A 16,540-nucleotide genomic window follows, 5' to 3' on the forward strand; every position below is an offset into this window, starting at 1 on the left:
TAGTCCCATGATGGAATCAAAGGTGGTCAATTCTTTAGCCTTTCAGTTCCCTAAGGAAATCTGAAATAAAGGTACACATGTCAAGCAGAAAGCATTTTAAAATTTAGGTAAAATTCTCTGGCATACAGCAATAACATCACCTTGTAATTATATACTGCATTTAATGTAGTAAAATATCCTAAGGCATTTCACAGGAGTGGTAGCAAAGAACACTGGACACTGAACCACATCAAGAGATATTAAGACAGATGACCAACAGTTTGGTCAAAGGTACGTTTTAAGGAGTGTCTTAAAGGGGAAAAGAGGGGAAAAGCGGTGGAGCACGTTAGGGAGGGAATTGCAGAGCTTAGGGTCTTGGCAGCTGATGGCATGGTTGTCAAATGTGAAGTGATTAAAATCAGGCATGCTCAAGAGGGCAGGATTGGATGAGTGCAGGTATCGGAGGTTGTGGGGCTGGAGAAGATTACAGAGGTAGGGAGGGGATGAAGCTTTGGAGGAATTTGTAAGCAAAATACACGAATTTTAAAATAGAGACATTGATTAACTGGCAGTCAATGTAGGTCTCTGATGGATAATGCGACTTGGTGCTAGTTATAGCATGCACAGCTGAGTTTTGGATGATCTCAGATTTTAAAACAGTGGAACGTGGGAGGTCAGCCAGGAGTTCATTGTAATGGTCAAGACTAGAGGTGACAAAAGCATGGATGAGGGCTTCAGCAGCAGATTATGGAATCATAGAATGATAGAATGGTTACAGCACAGCAAGAGGCCATTTAGCCCATTGCATCCTTGTCAGCATGCTGCAAGTGTCTCCACCACAGTCCCAGGTAGTGTATTCAGAGATCTTAACCACCCGCTGTGTAAAAACAACTTTTCCTCATGTCACCTATGGTTCTTTTGCCATTCACCTTAAATTGGTGTCCGCTGGTTCTCGACCTATCCGCTAATGGGTACAGTTTCTCCTGATCTATTGTGTCTAGACTCCCTCATGATTTTGAACACCTAGCAAATTTCCTTCTCAACCTTCTGTTCCCTAAGGAAAACAACCACAGCTTCTCCAATCTATCCACATAACTGAAGTCCCTCATCCCTAGGACCATTCTCATTAATCTTTTCAGCACCCTCTCTAATGCCTTCACATCCTTCCTAAAGTGCAATGCCCAGAAATGGACAAAATACTTCAGTTGAGACTAAATCAGTGTTTTATACAGGTTCACCACAACTTCCTTGCTTTGTACTTTATGCCTTTCTTTACAAAGCCCAGGAACCCGTTTGCCTTATTAACTGCTTTCTTTACCTGCCCTGCCACTTTCAACAATTTATGCACATATACCCCCAGGTCTCTCTGCCCCTGTACCCCTTTTAGAATTGTGCCCTTTAGTTTATATTGCCTCTCCTTGTTATTCCTACCAAAATGAATCAGCCTGTAAATGTCCTCTTGAAGTTTATCACTATCCTCCTCACAATTCATAATTCTTTCAAGTTTAGTGTCATCTGCAAATTTTAAAATTGTGCCCTGCACACCCAAGTCAAGGTCATTAATATAGGTCAAGAAAAGAGTGGTTCATGTACCGACCCTTGGGAAGCCCACTGTATACCTTGCTCGAGTCCAAAAAACAACTTTTCACCACTTCTCTGTGTCCTGTCACTCAGCCAACTTAGTATCCATGCTACCACTGTCCCTATTAATCCATGGGCTTCAACTTTACCGACTAGCATGTTGTGCGGCACTTTTGGAAGTCCATGTATACCACAGCAATCACATTTTCCTCATCAACCCTCTCAGTTAAGTCATCAAAAAAACTCAATCAAATTAGTTAAACACAATTTGCCCCTTCACAAATCCCTACCGGCATTCCTTAATTCATCCCTTTATCCAAGTAACTTAATTTTGTTCCAGATTATCATTTCTAAAATCTTTCCCACCACCGAGGTTAAACTGACTGGTCTGTAGTTGCTGCTGATTGAAAGATCTTTGCACTGTACCTGCTCAAAACAAGAAGCAGCTACCTCATTCCTGATAAGTGTATGTGTATCACCAATTATAACACAGATGTAAATTCAAAGTAGCAATACTTGCACTGTAAACATACATTGATCAAAGCAAAGATTACAGATTGCGACCAAAAAAGAACTGTTGAAAGCACAGAGAAAGGGTAAGACCGTCAGGGATAGAATACTAGTGTACTTAAACAAAAGGCCAAGAAAATTGATCATGCTATGGTGGAGATGTTTACAATCAGGATTTGTAACAAAGGTTTAGAGAGAAATGTAAATAAGGACCAACTTTAAAGGGTGAGAAAGGAAGGTTCTGGAAATTATATGCTAGTGAGACTGAGATCTGTTGTGGGGCTAAAGTTAAAAGGCTCTCTTAATCAAGGGCATTATTTAACACCAAGGAGCGTGAAGTCATCAAGACAAATTAGCATATCCTTATGGAAGGTCGCGGGTTAGAATTCTGGAAGGAGGTATATGGATGAAAGAATTATCATGGATGTTGTTTGTATGAACTTTGATACAGTGCCACATGGTAGTTTGGTGGGCAGTTATTGAAGTTGATTGTCAATGGACTGCAACAAATATTACAGAGATTAATCATAGAGAGAGGGAGAGAGACAGGGAGAGAGTTGTGCAAATGGAGTCGTGCCAGAGTATTAAGAAATGATTGAGGACACCCCAGGGCTCAGAGCTGGCACCTTTACCCTTCACATTGGGAAGTGGGAATAGAGACAAACTGCCTGAATTTTCTAAACTAACAAAGGTGGAATTTGTAAATAATCAAAAGCAGATTAGTCAGGTACAAAATGATAAGATTAGGGGAGCGTAATGAACACTGGAAACATAAATTAAATGGTGTTTGTGCACAGAATAGAGCATGAGAATAAATTTCAGTGTCTTGGTGAATGACAGTGCTGTGTAATGCAAATATATCTTGGGTTATCTTGCACAAAAAATTGAACACAAATCATGCTTGCTAGAATGAACCCTGTCTATTTAAAATCTCATGGTTAAGGCTATATTATTTCTATTACTGTACCAAGAAAGCTCCTACAAAATGAGGATTTACGAGAGGTCTGACTTTGGAGGACACACGATGACCTTCATGGATGACTGTCCATCTGTCTATGATCATTTCCGTTACTGTGACATTCACTCCTGCAATGTGATGGACGGTTACTGGATCCTCTATGAACATCCCAACGACAGAGGCCGACAGTACTTCATGAGACCCGGTGAATACAGGAGATACAGGGACTGGGGCAGCTACAACTCAACTATTGGATATTTCAGGTGCATGAAAGATTTTTAGATTGTTCTTGACAAATATCAAGTTTTCTTGCTGAAATATCCTTGAAAATAATAAAATCTCCTCACCTTGGCAGTCATTGTTAGTCATTTATTTTTGGATTGTTGTGGAAATCAATAAAATCTCTTGGAAGTCTTCGTGTTGCAGTCTCAGGCTGATAATTTTACCTCTTTGAGCTTAGTTAACTAAAATATTTCAAGTCAATAAACGGAAATTTAGGAATGAATATTGTCCATATTATTGTTAATTAAATACATTGACTTGTAAAAATGAACATCAAACACTTGTTCGCTATAAATGAAGATTGCGGGGAACATAAAAACTGACTGTAAAAGTTTCTATAGGTATGTGAAAAGAAAAAGATTGGTGAAGACAAATGTAGGTCCCTTACAGTCAGAAACAGGGAAATTTATTATGGCGAATAAAGAAATGGCTGACCAACTAAATGCATACTTTGGTTCTGTCTTCACAAAGGAGGACACAAATATCATACCAAAAATGTTGGGGAACACAGGGCTTATTGAGAGAGAGGGACTGAAAGAAATCAGTATTAGTAGAGAAATGGTGTTGGGGAAATTGTTGGGATTGAAGTCTGATAAATCTCCAGGGCCTGATGGTATGCATCCCAGAGTACTTAAGGAAGTGGCCATAGAAATAGTGGATGCATTGGTGGTCATCTTCCTAGATTCTATAGACTCTGGAACAGTTCCTACAGATTGGAGGGTAGCTAATGTAACCCCACTATTTAAAAAGGGAGGTAGAGAGAAAGCAGGGAATTATAGACCAGTCAGCCTGATGTCGGTAGTGGGGAAAATTCTAGAGTCCATTATCAAAGATTTTATAGCAGAGCACTTAGAGAACAGTGGTAGAATCGGGCAATCAGCATGGATTTACGAAAGGGAAATCATGCTTGACAAATCTACTAGAATTCTTCGAGGATGTAACTAGTAGAGTTGATGAGGGGAAGCCAGTGGATGTGGTTTATTTGGACTTTCAGAAGGCTTTCGACAAAGTCCCACATAAGAGATTAGCATGTAAAATTAAAGTGCATGGAATTGGGGGTAGTGTATTGTGATGGATAGAAAATTGGTTGGCAGACAGAAAACAAAGAGTAGGGATAAATGGATCTTTTTCCGAATGGCAGGCAGTGACTAGTGGGGTACCCCAGGGATCGGTGCTAGGACCCCAGCCAGTCACAATATATATTAATGATTTAGATGAGGGAACTAAATGTAATATTTCCAAATTTGCAGATGACACAAAACTGGGTGGGAGGGTGAGTTGTGACGAGGATGTAGAGAGGCTTCAGGGTGATTTGGACAAGTTGAGTGAGTGGGCTAATGCATGGCAGATGCAGTATAACGTGGATAAATGTGAGGTTATCCACTTTGGTAGCAAAAACAGGAAGGCAGATTATTATCTGAACAGCTATAAACTGGGAGAGGGGAATATGCAGCGAGACCTGAGTGTTCTCATACACCGGTCATTGAAGGTAAGCATGCAGGTGCAACAGGCGGTAAAAAGGCAAATGGTATGTTGGCCTTCATAGCGAGAGGATTCGAGTACAGGAGCAGGGATGTCTTGCTGCAATTATACAGTGCCTTGGTGAGGCCACACCTGGAATATTGTGTGCAGTTTTGGTCTCCTTATCTGAGGAAGGATGTTCTTGCTATAGAGGGAGTGTAGCTAAGGTTTACCAGACTGATTCCTGGGATGGTGAGACTGACATATCAGGAGAGATTGAGTAGGTTAGGATTATATTCGCGGGAGTTCAGAAGAGTGAGGGGGGATCTTTTAGAAACCTATAAAATTCTAACAGGACTTGACAGGGTAGATGCAGGAAGGAAGTTCCCGATGGTGGGGGAGTCCAGAACCAGGGGTCTGAGGATACAGGGTAAACCTTTCAGGACTGAGATGAGGAGAAATTTCTTCACCCAGAGAGTGGTGAGCCTGTGGAATTCGCTACCAAAGAAAGCAGTTGAGGCCAAAACATTGTATGTTTTCAAGAAGGAGTTAGATATAGCTCTTGGGTCTATAGAGGTCAAAGGGTATGGGGTGAAAGCGGGAACAGGCTACTAAGTTGGATGATCAGCCATGATCATAATGAATGGTGGAGCAGGCTTGGAGGGCCGAATGGCCCACTCCTGCTCCTATTTTCTATGTTTCTATGTATCATTTCATTTGACTGAAGGAAATCTAGAATATAAATCAGGCACTTTTAAAGTAAAAATATCAACAGGATTTAGTGTAGCTTCACGCACACTCACAGCCTCAAGAGAAAGTAAATCCTTTTTCAAGTTAAATCATTGAATATCACATCAGGTAATAAAAATATTGTGGAATTCACTTCCAGAATTGACCATTTTCAGCGAAAAAAATACATCCATTGCTCAGTGTTGAAATACAAAAACCACATTTGATTCAATGCTGTGTTTGGACACCCACTTTAAAATTAGTTGTACAACTCAAAAACAATCTTGCAGTGAAAACAAATGACACTTTATCGAAGAAAAAATAAAGGCAACAGTTTACATGCGCTGGAAATCTGAGATATCACAGAACATGCTGGAAACACTCAGCAGGGAAGGGCCCATCTATGGAGTGAGAAACAGAATTAACTTTTCAGGTTTATAATCTTCCCTCCGAGCTTCCAATGGAAAATGGCCATGATTCAACTGTCCTCTGATTTGACATCTACTGGGAGACCGGCCTTGAAAGCTGAGTGAACAGTTAGAAAAAGTGAAAAGCTTAAAAAAAAGGGGACAGAAAGATAGCGGTATTGTTAGTGGACTAGTAATCCAGAGGTCCTGGCTAATGCTCTGGAGACAAGAGTTCAAATCCCACCATGGTAGCTGGAGGAATTTAAATTTAATTAATACATCTGGAATAAAATGTTAGTCTCATTAATAAAGGTCAGGAAACGACCAGATTGTTGCTTAAACCCATCTGGATCACTCTTGTTCTTCAGGGCAGCAAACTTTCCATCCTTACCCAATCTGACCAACGTGTGACTCCAGACCCACACCAATGTAGTTGACTCTTAACTGCCCTCCGAAATGGCTTAGCAAGTTACTCAGTTGTAAGCGGCTCAACACCACCTGTTCAAGGGCAGTTAGGGATAGGTAATAAATACTGTCCTTGCCAGTGATGCTCACATCCCAAGAATGAAGGAAACAAAAACATGGAAAAGTTTGGACCACTGAAAGTGCAGCGATCACTCGGAAGAATATAGTGATCTCTGGGAAAGGACGGCTATTTCTGGGAAAATACAATGCTTTCTGGGAAAGTACAGTGATCTCTGGGAAAGTATAGCAATCATCGGGAAGGTAGAGTGGGGATTTGGGAAAATACAATAATGCTTGGGAAAACACAATGATCTCTGGTATTCTAGGAGAATGTCATCCACTTCTCCCCTTTTGAACCATAATTGATAGGCAGCCCAAGATCATCATTAAATACAAAAATCGAACAGGGACTCTAATTCTCAAATGTTGAGAACATGAACCACAAGGATCCACTTGGATGATCAAATCCATTTATTCTGCAGATTGTTCACAAGCTAATCTATCAAGAAACCAATCTCTTCATTGTTATGAGGGAATGTTCGACATAAACTCTCTGCTACCAAAGGAGAATAAAGCAACACCCCAGAATAGCCATCCAACCTCAGTTATATAAGAAAGTCTGCTCCAGAATATTACAGATCTTGGAGGATGGAGATAGGAAAACGATGTCCCATCAGGCAATGAGCTTTTGCTAAAATGTATTATTTTCAAGTTCCTTATCACCCACTTTTTGAAAATGGATCAATTTGGCCTTTATCAGTTTACCCTCAGGAAAAACAGAGCAAAATGCTACTTTTGATCCTTGTTGCTGTTTTCTACATCTTAGCTTTTATTGTTCTCTTTCCTATTTCAAGTAAAGCCAGCTATTTGAAACAGATCTGGGTGATTTTGGAGCCATGACTGTTCCAAAACTGCCTTGTTCAAATAAACAATTAAAGTGAAATGAAAGCAAGGTGGAAAGGGTCAGTGACACATCAGGTGTCTTTCAGGTGCTTTACTGCAATGAATGCAACAAGCGTTTGAAAAGTTGTTTGAACAAAGCAGTTCTGGAACAGTCATGGCTCCTAAATCACCCAGAACTCACTCAACGGTAACAGGCACTTTGTTGAATTTTGCTGATTTTCATCAATGAACCATTAGAATAATGAAGTACAGCCCAGAGAGGCCGTTCTGCTCGACATAAATACCAAGCTGTGTGAATCAGTCAGTTAAACCAACTGTGAAATCAAAATGGGAAAGGCAAGGATAATTCAAGAGTTTATGCATTGTTTTAGAATTCTTAATTAAGTATCTCCTAGTTTAGGAAATTATTAATTTCCAGCCTTATATCTTTCCACAGATCATCTTTTATGAGGACAGGAACTTCCAGGGTCGGTACTATGAGTGCAGTACTGACTGTGCTGACCTGCACTCTTACTTCAGCAGTTGTAACTCCATCCGTGTTGACAGTGACTGGTGGGTGGTGTATGAGAGAACCAATTACATGGGATACCAGTATGTTCTGAGCAGGGGAGAATATCCTGACTACCAGCGCTGGATGGGATTCAATGACAGCATCAGGTCATGTCGCACCTACTCATATGTGAGTTACCTTTGATGATTTTTGTATTTTACCCGAATCGAGGACTTGAAAATGACAACTTGCTGAGCAATTAAGTTTGTTGGTATCAACTATGGAAACCATTCTGCTGTTTTCATGTACACTAATGCTTTGCAAATGACTCATCTAAATATTCTTTTTTTTAATCGTTCATGGGATGTGGGCATTGCTGGCTAAGCCAGGAATTATTGCCCATCCCAAATTGCCCTTGAGAAGGTGGTGGTGAGCTGCCTTAGAGTCATAAAGTCATAGTGATTTACAGCACAGAAACAGGCCCTTCGGCCCAACACGCCTGCGCCGACCATCAAGCACCCGTCCTAACTAATCCCATTTCCCCGCGCTTGGCCCATAGCCTTGTATGTTATGGCGTTTCAAGTGCTCATCTAAATACTTCTTAAATGTTGTAAGTGTTCCTGCCTCTACCACCCCTTCAGGCAGTGTGTTCCAGATTCCAACCACCCTCTCAGTGAAAAAATTTTTCCTCAACTCCCCTCTAAACCTCCTGCCCCTTACCTTAAATCTATGCCTCCTAGTCATTGACCTCTCTGCTAAGGGAAAAAGTTTTTCCGATCTACCCTATCAATGCCCCTCATAATTTTGTATACCTCAATCAGGTCCCCCCTCAGCATTCTCCGCTCCAAGGAAAACAACCCCAGCCTATCCAGTCTCTCTTCATAACTGAAATGCTCCAGCCCAGGCAAGATCCTGGTGAATCTCCTCTGCACCCTCTCCATTGCAATCACATCCTTCCTATAGTGTGGTGACCAGAACTATACACAGTACTCCAGCTGTGGCCTAACCAGCGTTTCCTACAGCTCCATCATAACCTCCCTGCTCTTATATTATATGCCTTGGCTAATAAAGGCAAATATCCCATATACCTTCCTAACCACCTTATCTACATGTGCTGCTGCCTTCAGTGATCTATGGACAAGCACCCCAAGGTCCCTCTGACTCTCTGTATTCCCTAGGGTCTTACCATCTGTTGTAAATTCCCTTGCCTTGTTAGACCTCCCAAAGTGCATCACCTCACACTTCTCAGGATTAAACTCCATTTGCCACAGCTCTGCCCATCTTACCAGCCCATCTATATCTCCCTGTAATCTAAGGCTTTCCTCCTCACTATTTACGACACCACCAATTTTCATGTCATCTGCGAACTTACTGATCATACCTCCTATATTCATGTCTAAATCATTAACGTACGCTACAAACAGTAAGGGTCCCAGCACTGATCCCTGCGGTACCCCACTGGTCACAGGCCTCCATTCACAAAAACAACCCTTGACCATCACCCTCTGCCTCCTTCCACTGAGCCAATTTTGAATCCAATTTGCCAAAGTACCCTGGATCCGATGGGCTTCTACTTTCATAACCAATCTCCCATGCGGGACCTTATCAAAAGCCTTACTGAAGTCCATGTCGACTACATCAACTGCTTTACCCTCAACTACACCGCTAGTCACCTCCTTGAAAAATTTAATCAAATTTGTTAGACACGATCTCCCCCTGACAAAGCCATGCTGACTATCCCTGATCAATCCCTGCCTCTCCAAGTGGAAATTAATCCTGTCTCTCAGAATTTTTTCCAATAATTTCCCTACCACTTATGTTAAACTCACCGGCCTGTAATTATCTGGTTTATCCCTGCTACCCTTTTTGAATAATGGTACCACATTCGCTGTCCTCCAATCCTCTATTACCTCTCCTATGGCCAGGGAGGATCTGAAAATTTGTGTCAGAGCCCCCGCTATCTCCTCCCTTCCCTCACATAGCAGCCTGGGATACATCTCATCTAGGCCTGGGGATTTATCCACCTTTAAGCCTGCTAATACAGCTAATACTTCCTCCTTTTCAATGCTAATTTGATCAAGTATATCACAATCCCCCTCCCTGATCACTTCACCTACATCGTCCCTCTCCATAGTGAACACAGATGTAATCGTTCAAAACCTTACCTATGTCCTCCGGCTCCACACACAGATTGCCTCTTTGATCCCTCATGGGCCCCACTTTTTCCCTGGTTATCCTCTTGCCCCTAACATACTTGTGAAACGCCTTGGGATTTTCCTTTATCTTATCTGCCAATGATTTTTCATGCCCCCTCTTTGCTGTCCTAATTACTTTTTTAAGCACTCCCCTACACTTCCTATACTCCTCTCAGGCCTCCACTGTTTTCAGCACTCTGAATCTGCCATATGCCTCCTTTTTTTTCCTTATCCAATCCTCTATATCCCTTGACATCCAGCGTTCCCTTGACCTGTTGCACCTACTCTTCATCTTTACGGGAACATGCTGCACCTGAACCCTCACAATTTCCCTTCTAAATGACTCCCACTGGTCTGATGTAGACTTTCCTATAAGAAGCTGCTCCCAGTTCACTTTGGCCAGATCCTGTTTTATCATATTGAAATCGGCCTTCCCCTAATTCAGTATTCTTATTTTCGGTCCGTCTATGTCCTTTTCCATAACAACCTCAAATCTTACAGAGTTATGGTCACTATCCCCGAAATGCTCCCCCACTGCCACTTCTACCACTTGTCTGGCTTCATTCCCTAGGATTAAGTCCAGTACCGCTCCTCCTCTTGTAGGACTCTCAACGTGCTGGCTCAAAAAGCTTTCCTGAATGCACTTGAAGAATTCCGCCCGCTTTAAGCTTTTTGCACTCATACTATCCCCTCGAATATAGGGGAAGTTGAAATCCCCTACTATTATTACCCTATTATTTTTGCACCTCTCTGAGATTTGCCTACATATCTGCTCCTCTATCACTGCCTGACTGTTTGGAGGCCTGTAGTACACTGCCAGCCAAGTAATAGCCCCCTTTTTTTTAAATTCTACCCATATGACCTCATTAGAGGAACCTTCTAAGATATCATCCCTCCTCACTGCAGTAATTGTCTCTTTAATCAACAGTGCAATGCCACCTCCTCTTTTACCCCCTCCTCCATCATGTCTGAAGATTCTGTACCCTGGAATATTGAGCTGCCAGTCCTGCCCCTCCCTCAACCATGCCTCAGTGATAGTAATAATATCATATTCCCATGTGTTAACCAACGCCCTCAATTCATCTGCCTTGCTGGTAAGACTCCTTGCATTAAAATGATGCAATCCAGCCTTGCATTATTTGCCTGAGCCTTAACAGGTCTACATTTACTCTTCCCTCCAGACTGACTTAGCTTCACATTTATATTTGATTGCACGTCACCCCCTACTGTGCTTCCGCTCTGTATCCCATCTCCCTGCAAATTAGTTTAAACCTCCCCCCACCCCACCCCACAACAGCACTCGCAAACCTCCCAGCAAGAATGCTGGTCCCGTTTCGGTTCAGGTGCAACCCGTCTATCTTATACAGATCCTACCTTCGCCAGCAACAGGCCCAGTGATCCAAGAAACTAAAGCCCTCCCTCCTGCACCATCTCCCCAACCATGCATTCATCTGCTCTAACCTCCTATTAATATACTCACTAGCCCGTGGCACCGGAAGAAACCCGGAGATTACAACCTTTCAGGTCCTACTTTTTAATCTACTGCCTAGCTCCCTAAATTCTTTTTGCAGGAACTCATTCCTCTTTCTACCTATGTCATTGGTACCAACGTGGGCCACAACCTCCGGCTATGCACCCTCACCGTCCAGAATACTTTGTAGCCGCTCGATGATATCCATGACCCTTGCACCAGGGAGGCAACGTACCATCCTGGAATCATGTCTGCGACCACAGAAACGCCTTTCTGTCCTGTAATCATAGAATCCCCTACCACTATTGCCCTCTTGTCCCTTTTTCTCCATCCCAGCACAGCTGAGTCAGCCATGACATTCTGGTCATAACTCACGGTGCACTCTCCAGAGGAACCCTCTCTCTCATCGGTACTCAGAACTGAATACCAGTTAGAAAGTGGAATGTCCTCTGGGGACTCCTGCACTACCTGCCCTGACTTCTTTGTCTGTCCAGCAGCCACCCAGTCACCCCTGACTGTGCTTGCCTCGGCACCGGCTTGACAACCTCCTGAAACGTGCCATCCACATAGTCCTCCACCTCGCGGATGTGTCACAATGACTCCAGCCGCTGCTCGAGCTCCGAAACCCGAAGCTCAAGCTTCTGCAACCGGAGACACTTTCTGCAGAAATGTTCGCCAAGGTCACATGGCAAGTCCACGACTTCCCACATTGCACAGGAGGTATATTTTGCTTGGCCAAGCTACCCTGCCATTGATTACTTTTACAATGAAAAAAAATCTTGCTGGTGTAATAACCTACCAGCTATTTACAATCAACTTTTATCCCCTGTACCTTTTGAAAAAGATTTAGACCAAAAAGCACCTTCCACTGCCCCCAGCCAGCGAAAATACCCACACTTAACTTACAGCCTCACTCCATGCAAACAGCACTAGTATAGCCAGTAAATACGAAAAATTTACGGGTAGCTATCCTAGGACTTTAATTTAAAAGGAACTTTTTTTTTTAAACTCCAGTCAATCTCAGTTATCCCCAGGCAATAACAGCTGCTGCCCACCGATCGAACAGCGCACAGAATTTCAGTGATTTCACTGTTCGTTTTTTTACACACTAATTCCAAACAGAGTGCGTGTAGAAACAGTCAGAGAGCCACTGTCCCGGACTTCAGGTTAGTGAAGGGCCTCGAGCCCCGCTCTTTCTTTTATAGGTCTGTTTCCATTCCCGACTCCTTCCAGGTCTGCCGCCGCCGTCCCTTGGCCGTCCGCCTACTTGAGCTGCTGCAGTCCTTGTGGGATAGGAACACCTGCAGTGCTGTTAGGAAGCAAGTTCAAGGATTTTGACCCAGCAACAGTGATGGAATGGCAAAATAGTTCCAAGTCAGGATGCTGTGTGGCTTGGAGGGAAACTTGCAGGTTGTGGTGTTCCCATGCATCTGCTGCCCTTCTAGCTGGTAGAGGTCGCTGGTTTGGAAGGTGCTGTCTAAGGAGCCTTGGTGCATCTTATAGATGGTACACACTGCTGCCACTATGCGTTGGTGGTGGATGGAGTGAATGATTGTGGATGGGGTGCCAATCAAGCGGGATGCTTTGTCCTGGATAGTGTTGAGCTTCTTGAGTAAAAACAAGAAATGCTGGAACCACTCAGCAGGTCTGGCAGCATCTGTGAAAAGAGAAGCAGAGTTAACGTTTCGGGTCAGTTCCGAAGAAGGGTCACTGACCCGAAATGTTAACTCTGCTTCTCTTTTCACAGATGCTGCCAGACCTGCTGAGTGGTTCCAGCATTTCTTGTTTTTATTTCAGATTTCCAGCATCCGCAGTATTTTGCTTTCATTTGAGCTTCTTGAGTGTTGTTGGAGCTGCACGCATCAAGGCAAGTGGAGAGTATTCCATCACACTCCTGACTTGTGACTTATAGATGGCGGACAGGCTTTGAAGAGACAGGAGGTGAGTTACTCACCACAGGATTCCTAGCCTATGACCTGCTCTTGCATCCACAGTATTTATATGGCTACTCCAGTTCAGTTTCTGGTCAGTGTTGATAGTGGGGGATTCAGCAATCGTAATGTCATTGAATGTAAAGGGGAGATGGTTAGATTCTCCCTTGTTGGAAATGGTCATTGCCTGGCACTTGTGTGGTGTAAATGCTGCTTGCCATTTATCAGCCTAAGACTGGATATTGCCCAGGTCTTGCTACATTTCTACACGGAGTGCTTCAGTATGTGAGGAGTCGCGACTGGTGCTGAACATTGTACAATCATCAGCGAACATCCCCATTTTCGAACTTTTGATGGAAGGAAGGTCATTGATGAAGCAGCTAAAGATGATTATGCTTAGGACACTACCTTGAGGAACTCCTGCAGCGATATCCTGGAGCTCAGATGATTGACCTCCAACCATCTTCAATTGTGCTAGGTTTGACTCCAACCAATGGAGAGTTTTCCCCCGATTCCCATTTACTCCAGTCTTGCTAGGGCTGCTTGATGCCATACTCGGTCAAATGCTGTCTTGATGTCAAGGGCAGTTACTCTCACCTCACTTCTTGAGTTCAGCTCTTTTGTCCATGTTTGAACCAAGGCTGTAATGAGGTCAGGAGCTGAGTGGCCCTGGCTGAACCCAAACTGAATGTCAGTGAGCAGGTTATTGCTAATCAAGTGCCGCTTGATAGTACTGTTGACGTCACCTTCCATCACATTACTGATGATTGAGAGTAGACTGATGGAGTGGTAATTGGCCGGGTTGCATTTGTCCTGCTTTTTTTCTGTGTACAGGACATTCCTGGGCAATTTTTCACATTGTTGGGTAGATGCCAGTGATGTAGCTGTACTGGAACAGCTTGGCTAGGGTCTGGAGCACAGGTTTTATATTTGAAATAATAATAGGTGGATAGTTTTGTTCTTAAAATCATAATTAATTAAACTTAAATATTAAGAGATCTGCACACTGGTCCACAGTTTAAAGAAAATACAGTAATATAATTAGATGACTTGGTTCACATTAATTAATCAGTTAGAATTGAAAGGCTGCATGTTAGATTGGACGTTTAGAATGTAAAAATATCATTTTAAGCTCGACTAAGTTAGGACTTACTGATAGAAATTTACCTGGACTAAAATATTAAAGAGACAGAAAGACCATCTAATATGTAACAAATAAATATTGATGTTAAAAACTTCCTATCTGTATAGCCCAACTAGAATCAGTCCTGAATTTTCTGTTCCAACATTTCAGTGTTGTTCTGTAATAGTTTATACAAGAGATGCATTGGGGAATTTCGTTAGCAGGTAATCAACTTGTTCAATCAATGATACTGAACATTCTATTGCTGTTCAGAAGCATCATCTGCAACTCTTCATAAACTCCCTGCTCAACAGAAGTCTGTCTTTCTAAATGCTGACATTGTTAACTTCATCACAAATATGATCTTATTGATATTACAGTACCGAGGTGCAAACTACAAAATGAGGATTTACGAGATGACTGACTTTGGAGGACAGATGATGGAATTGATGGATGACTGCCCATCTGTCTATGATCGTTTCCGTTACCATGGCATTCACTCCTGCCATGTAATGGACGGTTACTGGATCTTCTATGAACATCCCAACTACAGAGGCCGACAGTACTTCATGAGACCTGGTGAATACAGGAGATACAGTGACTGGGGCGGCTACAAATTAACTATTGGATCTTTCCGGCGCCTGAGGGATTTTTAGATTGTTCTTGAAAAATATGATGCTTCTTTGCTGAAATATTCTTGAAAATAATAAAATCTCCTCTACTTGACAGTCATTGTTATTCTTTTATTTTTAGATTATTGTGGAAATCAATAGAATCAATCTCATGGAAGACTCAGAGTTGGGGGTCTCATGTTGAGTATTTTACATCTTTGATCTCAGCTAATGAATATATTTCAAGTCAATAAATTCAGAATTAGGAATAAATGTTGTCCATATTCTTCTTCTTCTTCTTTGGCCTCCTTATCTCGAGAGACAATGGATAAGCGCCTGGAGGTGGTCAGTGGTTTGTGAAGCAGCGCCGGGAGTGGCTAGAAAGGCCAATTCTAGAGTTGCTGCAGAGAAATTTGTTTGTCGGGGCTGTTACACAGTTGGCTCTCCCCTTGCGCCTCTGTCTTTTTTCCTGCCAACTACTAAGTCTCGTCGACTCACCACACTTTAACCCCGTCTTTATGGCTGTCCATATTATTACCAATTTAATATAAATTGCTGATGTACTGGCCAGAATCTTCCAATCCTCGTTATATACAGGGTGGTGCCAGAGGGCTGGAGAATTGTGGATGTTGCACAATTGTTCATAAAAGGGTATAAGGATAAACCCAGCAACAACAGGACAGTCAGTTAATAATCCAAGACACAATTTACAGTCACTTGGACAGTGTGGTTTAATTAAGCAAAGCCAGCATGGATTTGCTAAAGGCAAATCATGTTTAACTATCTTGATTGACCTTTTTGATGAGGTAACAGAGAGGGCTGGTGAGGATTATGTGGTTGATGTGATGTACATGTACATCAAAAAGGTGCTTGATAAACTTCCGGTCATTGCAGGCTCCCCCACCTGCCAAGAATGAGGCACATTAATTTTACCGCATGGACATTAAATTTCAAATTGTTGCTAGGAAGAAGAGAAGGCCTGTTACAAGGAATTGCCAGGCTCCTGGCCGGAAAGACATTTTTGCATGTTAGCAGACAGTGTTGGAACAAAGGAGCTACCCCCTTCTCCCAATACACAGAACAGATGTGGTTGGACCAGTTTAGCCACATGATTAACTGGCTGTTGCAGAGTTTGAACTGAGAGTTTTAAAATTGGAGAAACAGTGTTTGAAGACAGAAAGCTCTTAGCTCCTGGATTGAAAAGACTCCTCTCCTCCTGTTTGCTCCCATCTCTTTCTCACAGAACTGAAACCCACTGAAGACACATGAGCCCCAAGAGAGAACAGTGAACAAGGTTTAAGAAGAATACTGAGCCCCAACGAAAAGCAAGATCTACCTACAAAAGAACTCTACAGTGAGCGCAAAGAACTGTAACAAGCTCTTCAGATATTGCTTCAAACATTTTCACTTTATTTTTCTTCTGCCCTTTTCTGCCTCTATTTAC

At 42.6% G+C, this 16,540-nt stretch overlaps 1 protein-coding gene across 1 annotated transcript; it reads left to right on the forward strand.

The window, feature by feature from the left end:
• The first annotated feature begins 4,757 nt into the window (after window positions 1-4,757).
• On the forward strand, window positions 4,758-15,141 carry LOC137372401 (gamma-crystallin S-1-like). Its single transcript, XM_068036288.1, has 3 exons — window positions 4,758-4,838; window positions 7,694-7,954; window positions 14,866-15,141. The coding sequence occupies exons 1-3, from the start codon at window positions 4,758-4,760 to the stop codon at window positions 15,139-15,141; spliced, it is 618 nt and encodes a 205-aa protein (XP_067892389.1).
• The last annotated feature ends 1,399 nt before the right edge of the window (window positions 15,142-16,540 follow it).

The sequence above is a fragment of the Heterodontus francisci genome, chromosome 7, assembly GCF_036365525.1.
Source record: "Heterodontus francisci isolate sHetFra1 chromosome 7, sHetFra1.hap1, whole genome shotgun sequence".
In the NCBI taxonomy this organism is placed as follows: Eukaryota; Metazoa; Chordata; class Chondrichthyes; order Heterodontiformes; family Heterodontidae; genus Heterodontus; species Heterodontus francisci.